This window comes from Sorex araneus, chromosome 6 (genome assembly GCF_027595985.1).
Source record: "Sorex araneus isolate mSorAra2 chromosome 6, mSorAra2.pri, whole genome shotgun sequence".
Classification (NCBI taxonomy): Eukaryota; Metazoa; Chordata; class Mammalia; order Eulipotyphla; family Soricidae; genus Sorex; species Sorex araneus.
The window spans coordinates 105,809,762-105,826,315 of NC_073307.1; the positions used below are offsets into that span (position 1 = coordinate 105,809,762).

At 37.9% G+C, this 16,554-nt stretch overlaps 1 protein-coding gene across 1 annotated transcript; it reads left to right on the forward strand.

Moving 5' to 3' along the window:
- Positions 1 to 6,039: 6,039 nt before the first annotated feature.
- LOC101536988 (putative olfactory receptor 56B2) lies at positions 6,040 to 11,768 on the forward strand. The gene is made up of 2 exons (XM_055143849.1): positions 6,040 to 6,047; positions 10,808 to 11,768. The coding sequence occupies exons 1-2, from the start codon at positions 6,040 to 6,042 to the stop codon at positions 11,766 to 11,768; spliced, it is 969 nt and encodes a 322-aa protein (XP_054999824.1).
- Positions 11,769 to 16,554: the final 4,786 nt, after the last annotated feature.

Genomic DNA, 16,554 nt, shown 5'->3' on the forward strand with positions numbered 1-16,554 from the left:
AGACCACGCCCCTTTCAGGCCACGCCCCCGTTTCTTCCTAGCAGGGGCTCCTGGGACGTGGGTCCCCTGGGAAACGGCCGGGTTGGAGGGAGCCGGGCGGACGGGAAAGCTGGGGCGGTGGGACGCGGGAAGTGGCGGCGGCGGCAAGGGTCCCCCTAGCATAGCTCTTTCGATTCCTCTTTGGGATACCCAAATAGCGCTCTCATCCTATTTACATAGGGCCCAAGTCTCTTAGGCATATGTTAGTGCAGGAAGAATGGTGGAATTGAAAAGATGTGCCCCGAGTCGGAGGTTCTTCATCCTTTTAAGCACTTCTTCTATGCTCTTGAAGACATTCCATGCTACTCTCTTCCTCCTGTGCAGTTCTGGCTCCAAGTCATTCCTCATGTTGAGTTCTCGACCCAGGTACACATAGCTGCTATATTCGGAGATGTTCATTCCATTGAGAGCAAATGGAGCTTCAGGGACTAGTTCGTTTTTCATGAGCAACATCTTGTTGAGATTCAGCTGCAATCTGACCTTTTCACACTTGTGGTTGAAGTCGGTCAGCATTTGTGCCGCTTGGCTAATGTTTGATGTTATGAGAACGATGTCATCAGTGAAGTGGAGGTGATGTAATTGCCAACTGACTATCTTCATTCTCATACCTTCCCATTCCAGTTGTCGCATGATGTTCTCGAGGATGGCACTGAAGAGTTTTGGTGAAATGGTATCACCCTGCCTCACCCCTCTCTTTACATCAATGATCACTTCCTTGTAGAATGGTGAGATCCTGGTGGTGAATCCACAATACAGCTCGAGGAGGATTTTGGTATACTAAGTTAGAACGCCCTGTTTGGCTAGGGCTTCGATGACCACTTCAGTCTCAACAGAATCAAAGGCCTTCTTTAAGTCAATGAACATTAGACAGAATGGCATCTTGAACTCTCGTGAAACTTCAATGCAAATAACATTTACATTAATTTAAAAATAATCTGTTTATGTGAGTATTATATGTTTATATATGTTTGCAATAAATATTTATTAAATACTATTGATCCTATTTGGGATGGTTATCAAGTATTATGTGAAATACCAGTTATGTTACAATCAGTATAATTTAAAAATATATTTAATATATCTCAAAATTATATTTTTAGTATATCTCTCACGGTAGAGTCTGGCAAGCTACCTGTGATGTATTTGATATGCCAAAACAGTAACAAAAATGTGCTCTTCGTGATCCCAGAGTGAGCAGACAACATTGGGCTACACTAGCATTCGACAGGGACAAATGAAGACATTACTGGTGCATGCTCGATCAAATTGATGAACAACAGGATGACAGGGATAGAGTAATACAATATATCTCAATACATTTATATGTGTGGATATTTTAAAATAATAAAAAATGTCCCAGAAGTTTTAAATTATACAATTGTGGATGCTTGCCCCAGCGCCTGGCTGTCTCACTGGGGCCTCTGGGAGTGGACAGGTTTTGTTTCCATCCTCCCCTCCCCCCAGCTCTTCCCCCCTGAACAGAGCCTGAACAATTGAAGACTTCCGGGACCCAGCCACAACCATGTTCGAGGCCACTCTCCACACGTTTGGACGAGCCTCACGCATGAAGGAACCAGCAGAGGAATTCAGGTGTGTGGGACCCGGGGCCGAGATCACTAAGGCTGCTTGGATTGGGACTGGGACTCCTCCACCCAGATCCCCCATTTTCAGAGAGCTAGGCAGTTACACTCAGAAATTGCCCCCCCCCCCCCGATACCATGCAATCTCATCAACATCCAGAGACTATAAAACCAAGCTCCCGGAAGAAAGTAACACAGAGTCTCTTGTCCCTGCGCCTGGCTGTCTCACCAAGGTCCCTGGGAGGGGACGGTTTGCATTTCCATCCCCAGCTCTAGAAAAGCCTCAACAACTGAAGACCTCCAGAATCCAGCCACAGCCATGCTCAAGGCCACTCTCCACAGGTAGGGATGAGCCTCATGCATGAAAACCAGCAGAGAAACCCAGGTGTGCGGGTACCCAGGCCGAGATCACCAAGGCTGCTCAAATCGGGACTGGGCCTCTTCCGCCCAGATCTCCATTTTTCAGTACCTAAGCAGTCACACCCAGCGACAACCCCCAGCAGTGCCCTGTTATCCCATCAACGGCCAACATTCAGAGACTATAAAACCAAGCTACTGGAAGTGCACAGCCGCTTTGTGGCCACGTGACATCTCATAGCCTAGTTCACCCTCTTGGAAAACTTGGCATGCTACCGAGAGTCTATTCCCACCTGAGAGAGCCTGGCAAGCTCCCCGTGGTGTATTCACATCCCAAACACAGTAAAATATATATATATATATATATATATATATATATATACATACCTCTCGGAGAGCCCAGCAAGCTACTGAGAATATCCCGCCTGCACGGCAGAGCCTGGCAAGCTACCCGTCGTGTATTCGATATGCCAAAAGCAGTAACGATAAGCAGTAAAGACCCAGAGATTGTGATATAATCTATATATATAATTATATCATTATATATATAGTTCTCCTGACCCTGAAAGAGCTTCCAATTGTTGAAAAAGACAAGTAAGGAGAGACTGCTAAAATATCAGGGCTGAGTGTAATAGAGACATTACTAGTGCTCGCTCGAGTAAATTGATGAACAAAGGGATGACAATGATACAGTGATATTTGAGTGTTAATGAGAAGGATGGTAAAATAGGATCAGGATTCTGTTCTCTAAGTCTGCTCCATCACAGACTGGAAGTGATTTTCAAAGTCCTCTTTTGGTCAGAAAGTTGGCTGTCTGGCTTGTTGTCTCAGGGCTCCTTAATTTTTCTTGAAATACATGAAATAAACTAATACATGAAATTTTTTACCTTATCAAAAATTTTCTGTGCCTATTATATCACAATTATATATATAGATTATATCACAATCTCTAGGTCTCTTGAGCATATTCAAGGAGTAGAGCACTTTCCTACCATTGGCAAGGCCCTGACTTTGATCCCTGGTACCACATGGCTCCTCAGGCACCACAGGATATCTCCCCGAAGCATGATTATATCATAAAACTTGATGCCAAAATGGCAAATATAACACAGATTCTTTATTATTGTGATAAAGAAAACAACGTTAAAATGACCAATTTAAATATCATAAATGTAGAATAGTATTAATCATGTAGTTTTTTATATAAAATATCTTTAGACCTTTTCATCTTGCAAAACCGACACCCCCTATTTGCGATATAACTATATAACTCCACTTATGTCCTTCTTACTCATTCAGAACCAAGCTCTTGAATTGAGTTTTTTTGCATTCTTTTTTTTTATTATTTTTTTCCACTTTTTTATATGCCATAAGAGTTAGTTTCTGGTATGTTAAGTTCAGTTTCATGTCATAAAAACTTGGTTTTATTGCAGAGGGTTAGAGTTTAGTCTATCATTAGGTATCAAGAGCACCAGAGTTGAGGAAAATAATTACTATCAAATTCTGATTTTAGGAAAATCACTTCAATGTTTTCTTGAATTTCTGTGGCTAAATGCTTCATAAGACATAACAATTATTAGGGCTGGAGCAATAATACAGTGGGTAGGTCATTTGCCTTGCATGCAGCCAATCCAGGTTTGATCCCCAGCATCCCATGTGGTTCCCTGAGCACCACCAGGAGTAATTCCTGAGTGCATGAGTCAGGAGTAACCCCTCTGCATCACTGGGTATGACCCAAAAGCAAAAAAAAAAAAAAAGACATGACAATTATTTCAAAATTGAGCAACCACTATTTGAACAGTGTCCTTATACATTGATTTATAAAACATAAATCAAACCTTATGAGAATAAAATTATTATAATAAATGAAATGTATAGTCTAAATAATAACACATACTCTAACTTGGCATGAGATTATCTAAAGAAATCAGAGAATTGGCATGCATACGTGAGCACTGGAATTAAGCATTTGTCTATGCACAGATTTTATAAAAGTCTGACTTCACTATGCCAGGAATACTTACCCATGTGCTACAAAAGATTTTATAATATAGCAAATCTCATCATGTTAAACTAAGACAAATCAAGAACAATTACATTGTTTAAGACAATTCATTCAGAGAACACTAATAATGTCTCTTGGGAGGCTATGCTTTTGAAAAATATTTTAAAATATTATTTATGGTTTTAGAGAAATTATTCATTATGCATAAATTGCATGTAGTTACTCAGAAGAGCATTAAGTTTTGTTGTTTCTTTGGATTTACACTGTCAGTCAATGAAAATCCCTTGCAATGGTCTTAATTATTTTATGCCTTATTTTGTAAAACAGATTCAAATATATTTCTAATATTTTTGTCTTTTTGTGAGATTATAAATTATATTGATAATTAAATTTTACTTTTTTAAAATTTTTTGGTCACACCCAGCAATGCACAGGGTTTACTCCTGGCTCATGCAGTCAGGAATTACTCCTGGAGGTGCTTGGGGGACCACATGGGATGCTGGGAATTGAACCCAGGTCGCCCGCATGCAAAGCAAATGCCCTACCCGCTGTGCTATCACTCCAGCCCAAATTTTACTGAGTATTAATGCCTCAAATAGGCAAATATAATAATATAGAATTTATGTTTTAGTGAATGGAATTTTCAAAATATTTTTCAAAAACATCCAACAAGAGTATACTAAGTAATCCGTATTTTTCAATTTAAGGTTTCAGACAATTAAGGTTCTTCCTCCAAGTTTATTTTTCTTCTTAAATTATTATATTTATGTCTTATATTTGTCACACAAATAAAATAATATAAAGTAGAAGTAAAAGAATATAAAACTAAGCTCTGTTTTATTAAATTATATTTTATTGTATATTATATTATCAACACTATCATTATCTCAAATTTTGGGTGCCTAAACATTTCTAAATTAGTATGCATGCACAAAAACTTAAAGTTCTATAATACTATAACATTCATAATCCTCACATAAAATAAAAATTTAAAAATAAAGATGAATGTAAAGAATATGTAAAATTGATTGTATCACGTGAAGTACTTTAACATGCATACTTAAAAGCTTACAGAGGAACAGAAATTAATATATAGTATGATTGCTATTGTTTATTAATATGTTTGTTTTCATTCTCATAGTGCAGAGATATTCTTTAATTCAAATATATATAAATACAAGAATGTGGAATAATTCTCTTATTTATGTATCTTGCAGGTAGTAATAATGAACTTATTTTTCTTTGCAATGTAGGTTTATTCCCATACCATTTCAGTGTTTCTGATTGCAATATCCTCATGGGTACATAGCTCTCTTATTTAAAGACCGGTTCAATAACATACCTATCAGAGGATTTACAGGTTAAAGTTTGTGCAGTCACATATAAGGTAGGTTTATGGTTTTTTTTTTTACCAATATCCTCAACATTTGGGGCTAACTATTTGCATCTCAGTTTTATATCAAGAGACTAAGGTATTAGAGGACTTTCAAAGTACAACAGTTGGCAGGTATCCGTTGCTGTGTTTGCAAAAAAATGTTTATTTCCCCTATTATCATATATTATAACTCAATGTAACTTTCTATCATAATTAAAGTACCAATCAATTCATAACCTATAAATGTCTATATTATCATATCAATATTGAAATAATTAGCTGTTATATTGGAGTCAGATATAACCATCACTTAGACAAGAAGTGAGGAATAAATAGTGCATCATGAATATCTTGCTTTTAGTCTGCTTCTCCATTGTTCTCAGAATGAAACAATAGACATAATCAACTTGCTTTTTTAGGGAGGTTTATTTTTGTTTATTTTTTAATCTTTCAGCAATTTTTGATAACAAAACAAACTTCTGGAAAAATATTATTCTATTTATTATAAACATTGTAAAAAAGAAGGACATTTTTTATTATTGTAAAAATTTAAGCACAATAATAATAATAATAATAATTGTAAAAAATTAAGTCTAGTGAGTGATAACATTTACTTTTAAAAATGGGGTCTATGGATGAGAATAACTAATATATAATGTACTGTGAAAGTATTAGTATTATTTATGTTAATGTTATGACTTCTATATGTCTGCCCACCATCAATAGGAGTTCATTTCATCAGTAAGAGTTTAATTTCCTCACAGAAAAATTTCTATAATGTATCTAAATATTTTTGAATAATATTGAATTTATTTTACAATTCAGACAATTTGTGATTAATAAAATGTCAGTTGTACTCCTGGCTTCACACTCAGGGTGTTCAGAACTTACTCTAGGCTCCACACTCAGAGATTGTTCCTCACAGTGCTTCGGGGAATTTACAGGGTGTTGGGGGAATCCAACTCAGATTGGACCCATGGAAGGCAAGTGCCCTACCCAATGTAATTTAGCTCTGGTCTCATGAATCCTTGTTTTAACAAGTTTAACGATTTGTACACACTTGTGAAATATCAATAATGTGTTTTGAAATTTATCTTATATGCTAACCAAATGCATATGTGTGAATAAATATCTGTGGATATATTAATTATTTCATCTTTTTTGTGTGTTTGGACCAGATCTAACAGTGCTTAGGGTTTATTCTTGGATCTGCACTCAGGAATCACTTCTAGTGGAGCTCCAAGACCATATGGGATGCCAGAGATCAAACTCGAGTCTACCAAGTGCAAGGCAAGCACCCTGCCTACTGGACTAACTCTCCAGCACTGATAAATTTATTTTTAGGTGAATTTATTTCTTATAATGATATTTTAATTATAAAAATACAATGTATGAAAACTCTAAGTAGAAACTGAAAAGTTAATTAGGAATAATTTATTAAAAATTTGGTATATAGGGATATTACATTCTATTGAAAACTCATGTTTTTCTTTATCTACAGTGCAAAGTATAGATTTTTGCTAGCCTCACGATCATTTCCTTAATTAGATATCAACCATGCTAACTAGGAAACTTGAGTATCAGCCTGAAAATGTAATTTATTTAGAAACAGAAAAAAATAATGAAAACAAGACAGGAAAATAGGTAGAGGGTCTGAAAAACCTGGATGACGGCTAAGGTCGAGTACGCACCCAAACCATTAATCTTAATATAAATGAGGGATGTGGGAATCAAAGATTTGACCAGAGATGACATAAGGGACAGTTGGTGGAGGGTCATGGGAATTTTGTGGAGGTGGTGTGGATGTACTTTATGCACCAATATAATAGACTTGAACAGTATTGTAATCATTTAATTGTATGTATGATACATTTTGAAATTGAAAAAAATGGAAAAAGCTAACTGCGTAATAATAAAGTGGAATGTTAATTTCAGAGATTTCTATTGTTTACCTTGAGGAAAATCTTATCAAATATGGAGATGAAATAATTTAATTAATCATTAATTGAGGTTTCAAACATAATTGTTTCTCAAAGATAATGCTTTGTTAATATTTGTTTATGTTGACTATTGTTTCTTTTTTCTGACATTAATCATTCAGCTTTGAAGTGTAAGGTTAATATTTTAATCATTCGGCTTCTAAAAAGATAGTTGCATATACTCTAAGATTGCTTTTTTGCTTATTCATATGGATCCATGTTAATAAACTAATTGCTCCATAGTCAACTCAGCTGTTTTCAAGCCAGAATATTTGTCTTTAAGTTACATCATGTTTTTCTTGCTTTTTAATTTTATATAATTAGTGATGAATATTTATAGAAATTTATGTTTTCTCTTGATTGTTAATTAGACATTATAATTTTATTTTGATGATTCACTTCATGTGTGTAAATGTAATGTTTAGCTTATTTGTAATAATTCTTCAACTATATTATAACAATTTATTTCTTTCTGCTTTATCAGTTGTTTATTCAGAAACATTTGTTAACAACTAATATGTTCATGGTATGTTGGTAGAAACTTTGAATACAAATATAAATGCAATATGTCCAATTATTAATTGGATTAAAATGTCATTAATTCAAAATATAATTTGGTTTTAGTAAAAATCAAATGATTAACAACAAAAGAATGATTTTGCTTATTAATATTTCTGTGCTATATTAAACTATGATTATCATTAAAATTAGAATTTACTTTGATCTGCAGCTGCTTTTATTAATACAAAGACTGCCAATTTTCCAATTTGTCAAACTAAAAGGATTTAAGATATTCTCTTTGAGCGGGGTGTTGGAACACACCCAGCAGTGCTCAGGACTTACTTCTGGGTCTATGCTCTGGGTCCATTTTTGGTGGTGATCAGAGGTCTATGTGCAGTATTATGGACTGAACCTAAGCAAGGTTCCTGCAACACCTACACCTTAACTTTTCTATGACTTGGGGGACCATATGAGATGCTGGGAATCAAACCTGGGTCAGCTGCATGCAAGGCAAATTCCCTACCAACTGTGCTATAACTCCAGTTCCAAAACTTTATCATTTTTGTGTCCTCCAAAAGGACAATAGTAGGGTTAATAGTACAGTGGGTAAGGCATTTATTTGCCTTTCAAGCAGCTTAACCAAGTTAAGTCCCAGGCAATTAATATGGTATCCCAGCACCTCCAGGAGTAATTTCTGAAAGCAGAGCCAGGAGTAATCCCTGAGCATTGTGGGTGTGGTCCACCCAAAACAAAAACCACCAACAAATGGATATTAATAACCTAATTTTCGTACTAAAATTAAGTAATACTCATGAGTATTTCACAAATTCTCACGTACTAGATTTTATTTTATGTTAGGTTTGTTCTTTATATACTATCATTAAACTGCTCCATAGAAGTTTCCTCATGTTAAAACCTTTCATCCTTCGCTAATTAGATAGTTCCAAGGGCTGAAAAACAAAAATTTTATACCAAGAGGATAAATTCAATCCCTATAACTTTGAGAAGCTCCAGCATTAACACTGAAGACCTCTAGCATTGCTGGGCCTCTGACACACACATCAGCTATCCAAGTATCAAGCCACCAGGCCTACACCACTGACAATGGTTACTGGGCCTTTAGAGCACCACTAGGTTTGGCACATTTTTAAAAAAAAAAATTTGTTAGTGAATCACCGTAAGGTACAGTTACAAACTTATGAACTTTCATATTTGCATTTCAGTCACACAGTGATTGTTTACATCCCTCAACCAGTGCCCATTCTCCTCCACCAATGTTCCAAATATCCCTCCCACCACCCCACCCCAGGCCCGACCACCCCACCCTGCCACTGCAGCAGGGCATTCCCTTTTGTTATCTCTCCTTTTGGGTGTTGTAGTTTGCAGTTTGCAATAGAAGTATTGAGTGGCCATCATGTTTGGTCTATAGTCTACTTTCAGCACACATCTTTCAACCTAAATGGGTCTTCCCAACATCCTCTACTTGGTGCTCCCTTCTCTATCTCTGCTGCCTTATCTTCCAGCATGTGAGGCCAGTTTCCAAACTGTGGGGCAGACCTCCTGGTTCTTATCTCTACTACTCTTGGATGTTAGTCTCTCATTCTGTTACTTTATATTCACCACATGAGTGTGATCTTTCTATGTCTATCTCTCTCTTTCTGACTCATTTCACTTAACATGATACTTTTCATGTTGATCCACTTATATGCAAATTTCATGACTTCATCTTTTCTAACAGCTGCATAGTATTCAATTGTGTAGATATACCAAAGTTTCTTTTTGTCCATATTGTTTTCCAAAAGGGCTAAACCAAGTAGGAACTCCCACCTCAGTGAAGGAGAGTGCCTTTCTCCCCACATATACACCAACACCGGTTGCTTTTGTTCTTTTTTATGTGGGCCAGTCTCTGTGGTGTGAGATGATATCTCATTGTTTTGATCTGCATCTCCCTGATGATTAGTAATGTAGAGAATTTTCTCATGTGCCTTTTTGCCATTCAGATTTCTTCTTTGAGAAAGTTTCTTGTTTATTTCATCACCCCATTCTTTGATGGGGTTGGATGCTTTCTTCTTGTGGAGTTCAACCAGTGCCTTGTATATCTTTGAAATCAACCCCTTATCAGATGGGTATTGGGTGGATATCCTTTCTCATTCTGTAGACTGTCTTTGTATTTTGGTCACTGTTTCTTGAGGTACAGAAGCTTCTTAGTTTAAGATAGTCCCGTTTGATTTCTCTGTTTTCACTTGCTTGGCCAGTGCCATGTCATTTTTGAAGATACCCTTAGCTTCAGCATCGTGGAGGGTTTTGCCAAACTTGTCTTCAATGAACCTTCAGGATTCTGGTCTGATGTTGAGGTCTTTAATCCATTTTGATCTGACTTTTGTACAACGCCAACATTTTTTTAAATGGGGAGCCAGAGAGATTGTACAGGGCTTAAGCCAAGTGCATTGCATGCTATGACCCTGGTTAGACCCCTGGAACTGCATGATTCATAGAAATCTGCAGAAGTTGATCCCTTAGCACAGAGCTTGGAGTCGCCACCAAGGACACTGCTAGGTGTGGTTCTTTAATTAGACTGTATAACAAGAAGTCTCTTTGCCATCCCTTTAGCAGAACCACCACACAGTGATAACTGATATCTGATAGATTTCCTCTTAATAATATAGCTTATACTATACATAATAATGGTCAACACCCTTATTATTGCTTCTGACATGTATATATATATTTTATAAGGAAAAAGGCAGATAAAATATTGCTTGACTTACCTTAAGAAGCTTTTGTAATTTACATGAAGAGAAGGCTACAACAGTTAGTGTTTCGTTAGAAATATCAAGTGACTGTTAAAAAGGGATAAGACAAATGATAAAAGTTTCCTCTCTCTTAAATCACAGGGCTACTTAACTATAAAAAATGTTGTCATAGAGATTATTAAGAATACTAACCTTGATTATTTTTCTTCTTAGTGAAGGATGTTCCAACACCTCCGTGATTCCAACAGCTCTAAGAACCAGGTCTCTGAGTTTATTCTGATGGGATTCCCAGGCATTCACAGCTGGGAACACTGGCTCTCCCTGCCCCTAGCTTTGCTCTACCTCTTAGCAATAAGTGCCAACATCCTTATCCTGATCATCATCAAACAAGAGGCTACATTGCATCAGCCTATGTACTACTTCCTGAGCGTTCTGGCTGTGGTAGACATAGGCCTGGCCACCACCATCATGCCCAAGATTTTAGCTATCTTGTGGTTCAGTGCTAAGGCTATCAGTCTTCCTGAGTGCTTTGCTCAGATGTATGCTATACACTGTTTTGTGACCATGGAATCAGGGATCTTTGTGTGCATGGCTATAGATAGATATGTAGCCATTTGCCAACCTCTTCACTACTCATCTATCATAACAGAATCATTTGTGATCAAAGCTACCGTCTTCATGACACTCAGAAATGGTTTCTCTACCATGCCTGTGCCTGTGTTGGCTGCTCAAAGACACTATTGCTCCCAGAACCAAATTGAGCACTGTCTATGCTCTAATTTTGAAATTACTCGTCTATCCTGTGATGACAGGAAAATCAACAACATGTACCAGCTAGTACTTGCCTGGACACTCATGGGAAGTGATCTGGGTTTGATTATTTTATCATACGCTTTGATACTTCACTCTGTGCTGAAGCTAAATTCAGCAGAAGCAGCATCAAAGGCCTTAAGTACCTGCTCTTCCCACCTCATCCTAATCCTTTTCTTCTACTCTGTTGTTGTTGTCCTTTCTATCACCCATGGTGCATCAAAGACAATTCCTCTTATCCCAGTTCTACTCAATGTACTCCACAATGTCATTCCTCCTGCCCTAAATCCAATGGTGTATGCTCTCAAGAACAAAGAACTCAGGCAAAGTTTATGTAAGGTTCTCAAGGTGAATGTCAAAAAAACCTAATTTGTCTAAAGTGCTTGCTTTGGTGATTTTTCTTTCATGTCTATTTGTTATATTATATACTTCTTTCAAAAGGAAATAGAATTAAGAGTATGTGGTGTTTTTTTTTAACTAGAATGAGGATTTTTGTTGTATGAATAAATAAATAACTTAATAATAAAACTTCCCCCTAAAGGTAATGTAAATGATGTATGGATCTTCAATATCAGGAAAAATCTTCATGAAATAAAAAACATAGGGGCCCAGGAAGGTAGCCCATTTTGGACAGTGCACTCTTTGCTTGTACAAAGACCAAGATTTGATTCTCCATACTACATACCCGCAAAACACTGCTGGGTGTGGTCCTAGTGGTCTCTGGACAACTCTGGGATTGCCCTGGTTTAGCTTAACAATTTTGAGTCTGAGTCTCACCTCATCACTACTTTGAACCAACTACTTGTTGGCTAAACATCACCCGGGGCTACCCTGGGATTCCCTGAGCACTACTTGAAAAACTAACTCCATAAAGGAAATTATTTAAAATTTTAAAAATAGGCTCATAAAGGAAACCAAGGGAAGAACAAGTGAAGTTCCTAGTAGCTCAGCAACCTCATATTAACACTGAATCCCTTTCCTGTTTGATTGTCACTGGGAATGGCTCTGAGATCACTTGAGTATTCCTCGGAGCCTGTCTTCTCAAGAGAAAAATGTTTGTATGAATATTAAAAACGTTAAAGTAATTGCGTATATATTATGTATAAACTAATATACATATATTTTTTGAGGTAAAACAGATTTTATTTGGAAGGTTCTTTTGAAAGTTTGGAGAGATGGAGAATGAGAGAGAGAGAGAGAGAGAGAGAGACAGACAGACAGACAGAGTAAAGTGCTCAAGAGAGAACGCGGGCTTCTCCAAGGGTGGAGAGAGCCCCTACAAACATCTCAGCATTAGATAGAAAAGCATGAAAGTACATACCTGAAGAGGGGAGATGTGGGCAACATATGTGCTCATTCACCACATATACTCAGCTACATGGGCTCAAGTAGCACACAGCTTCGGGCAGCACATGCACCTAAACGAATATATTTTTAAATTAAAATGATATATAAATAAATATCACATGGACAATATATATTATATAAAGTGATCATGCATACATTTTATATAAATATACTTTTTATGTCAATATATAGTAATGAATAGTTCTATCTGAAACTACATTTTATGTTCATTGAAAATGGCAGAATTCACATAAATACATTCTTATCTAAACAGCTTTTTTCTTTCTTCCTGTTGGATAACATTGGGTTGTCCTTGGTCCTCCCGCAGGGAGCTTAAGGTATATTGAGTTACTTCCACAGCAGTGCCCCTGAGGCACAATGAATTCCATAAAGCACTATTAATCTTATATTGTTTTTCTCTTTCCTTTATGTCATTTGCTTGGTTTAGCAATGTCATTTTTGTATAGACACAGGAGGACAGTTCATGCTATGCTGTGTAACATGGGAGTTAATTGATTCCAAAATAATATTTGCTCTTGGGAATCCATATTTACTTGACTTAAGCCTCAGTTGCACTTTGTTTCTAACATTCCAAAAGCAGGGTCCCAACGATGGGTATGGATGGGCCCAGGGCAAGCTGTAGGCTACCCTGGCATCAAAAAGTGACAAGTGAAGGGCCATGAATATAATAAGTTAAGAGCATGGTCATGGAACCAACACTATCATGATCCTAAAAGAAGTGACTAAATAAGAACCCTGCTAGGGTTAGGAAAGACTAACCTGGTCTGAGGACTATGATCTGGAATATATAGCAAGATGTTCCCAGGTAAAGTCAGCCTTTAAACTTAATATGTCTCTTACTGTGTTCATACAAAATGACTAGAAATATTATAAGAAGTCAATTTACTATGTTTGTTTAAATGGATTACTAGTTGAGGAAAGGAGAAAGCAAAACACCTCAATTGAACCCCACCTTTGAGCGGATCTCCTAGTGATCTGGAGTGCTGAACCCTCAGATGAGAGTTTGTCCTGAGTTAATTCTCCTATAACTCTCCTTGAAGGAGTGCCTTTACCTCTGTTTGTTGTTATGACAATGTTCAACCCACCTATGTCTATTCTCACCCTTGAGGATTTCTATGTAACTATGCTGTAAGGGGAGAGTGGGAACTATGAGAAAGAGAGGAAATTTGGGAATTTGAGGACTAGTAGGAAGACTAGATGACAATGATGACTGGAAGAAGAGGACTATGAGACAACATCGAGACAAGGAAGAAAATGTAATGAGGTAGAGGACTTTGAGGTCTCTGAAACGAGGATGATGGAACAATGATGACTGGCACTAGGACCAAAACTACGACTATGATTGCACCTTAAGGGGAGAGATTGAACTATGCTGGGGAGGAAAGAAGAATAAACTAACTACCCACCAGCTGGGGCCCAGGCCCTGTTTCTCAGTTCCCCAGTCCTTCAACCACCTGTCACTGAGGGCCAGCCTGGGGAGGTGGCTTTCGGCCACCAAATGTTGGAGTCCTGTGTGCCCACTCCATTTTCTCTTAGAAACTCACACTTCCCTTTCTTTCTTTCTTCTTTCTTTCTTTCTTTCTTTCTTTCTTTCTTTCTTTCTTTCTTTCTTTCTTTCTTTCTTTCTTTCTTTCTTTCTTTCTTTCTTTCTTTCTTTCTTTCTTTCTTTCTTTCTCTCTCTCTCACTCTCTCTCTCTTTCTTTCTTTCTTTCTTTCTCTCTCCCTCTCTCCTTCCTTCTCTCCCTCTCTCCTTCCTTCTCTCCATCTCTTCCTTCCTTCCTTCCTTCCTTCCTTCCTTCCTTCCTTCCTTCCTTCCTTCCTTCCTTCCTTCCTTCCTTCCTTCCTTCCTTCCTTCCTTCTTTCCTTTCTTTCTCTCTTTCTCTTTCTTTCTTTCTTTCTTTCTTTCTTTCTTTCTTTCTTTCTTTCTTTCTTTCTTTCTTTCTTTCTTTCTTTCTTTCTTTCTTTCTTTCTTTCTTTCTTTCTTTCTTTCTTTCTTTCACATGAGATACAGAGTTACAGAACTCTGGTGGTTAAGTTTCAGTCATACAACATTGTAATTACCATCCCTCCACCAGTGTATATTTCCCACCACCAATGTCCCCAATTTCCCTCCCTCCACCACCACTACACCACAGCCTGTCTCTATGGATGACACTCGTTTCTCTCCTCTCTCTCTCTCTCTCTCTCTCTCTCTCTCTCTCTCTCTCTCTCCTTTCCTCCCTTTTGCAATACAGATACTGAGAGGGTATCATGTTTGTTCCTTTACTTATTTTCAGCACACAGTTCCTATCCAGACTGACCATTTCCAACTGTTTTTGTCATGATGATCCCTTTTCTATCCCAACTACCTTCTTCTCCAGCACTTGAGGCAGGATTCCAACCATGAAGCAATTCTCCTGGCCTTTGTTTCTACTGTCCTGAAGAACTTCTTTAAAAAGTAAATATAATGAAATGTTATTAAAACTCAAAGGTGGAAAATTAAGAAACAAATCAAAGAAACTAAACTTTACTTTCCTACAACTGTGCTAGAGTGATAGGACAGGGGCTAGACCACTTATCTTACATGCAGCTGACCTGGTTGGATGCCTGACACCCCATATGGTCCCTTTTGTAGGATAACATGGGGTTAATCCTTTTGATGTTGGTGGACCCCATGGTTGACTGACGTGAAGCGGGGAGGAAAAAGACAGTCACTTTCTCCCCAACTGCCTCTACCACCCGGGACCCAGAGTTACTAGGTTCTTGTCTTGCTCGCGGAAAAGAATTTCAGGAGTAGACAGACAGTGAAGTAAGTAGATTTTATTCAGAGGTTTCTGAGGGAAGGAGGAAGGGATAAGTGGGAGAGAGAATAGTAAGAATAATGTGCTCTACACACATTCTAGCACTGGACACGAAAGTATGAGAGTACACATCTCTAGAGGGGAGATGCGGGCAACACATGTGCTCAGGCAACCGCATGTGCTCGGCCACATGGGCACAAGCAGCACATTGGCTCAGGCAAAATATGTGCACGCTTCCTTTGTTCAAGGTGTCTTTTATTGGGTTTCTTCAATCTGCTCCCACGTGGGGCTTCTTTCCAGGTAAAAGTCCATTGCTAACGAGGTTACCAGGGAGGTTGGGAGTGGTGATGGTCTTCTTTAGGCTGGATCACATTTTAATCAGATTAAGGAAGAGGTCTACAGAATTTGAGGAACTTCATGGGGAGGCATCCAACCCCTCAGGGTCTGCTGAAGGTCTTATTAGGTCTGTTTTCTGTATCCACAGGGTGGGGTCAGTCTCAGGATTTTCCTTCCCAGAGACTTTGTTAATCTAAGTCTCATTACCAAGGGTCTTTCCCTATCTACCTGCTTACATCACTTTTAGCCTTGCCACAGGGAACTTATTTTACCTTAAAGCAAATGTCCTTTCTGTATGGACACAGGAAGACAGTTAATGTTATGCTTTGTAACTTGGGAGCCAATTAACTCCAATAATATTTATTCCCGGGCATCTGCTTTCTCCACTCATTTGCCCTTAGTTCCTAGCACCCTAAAATCAGGGTCCTGATGAATGACAGAATGAACCCAGGGCAAGCTGTGAGCTACCCTGGCATCAAAATGGGCCAGGCCAAAGCAGCACAATACTCAACTATAAGTTGTGAACATGGTCACAGACAAATGCTGTCATGATCCAAAAGTAACGACAATACTAGGACCCTGCTAGGGTTAGGAAGACTAACCTGGCCTGAAGACTGTGGTCTGGAATATATAGTGAATGTCCTCAGGAAGAATCAAACTTTAAGTCTGAT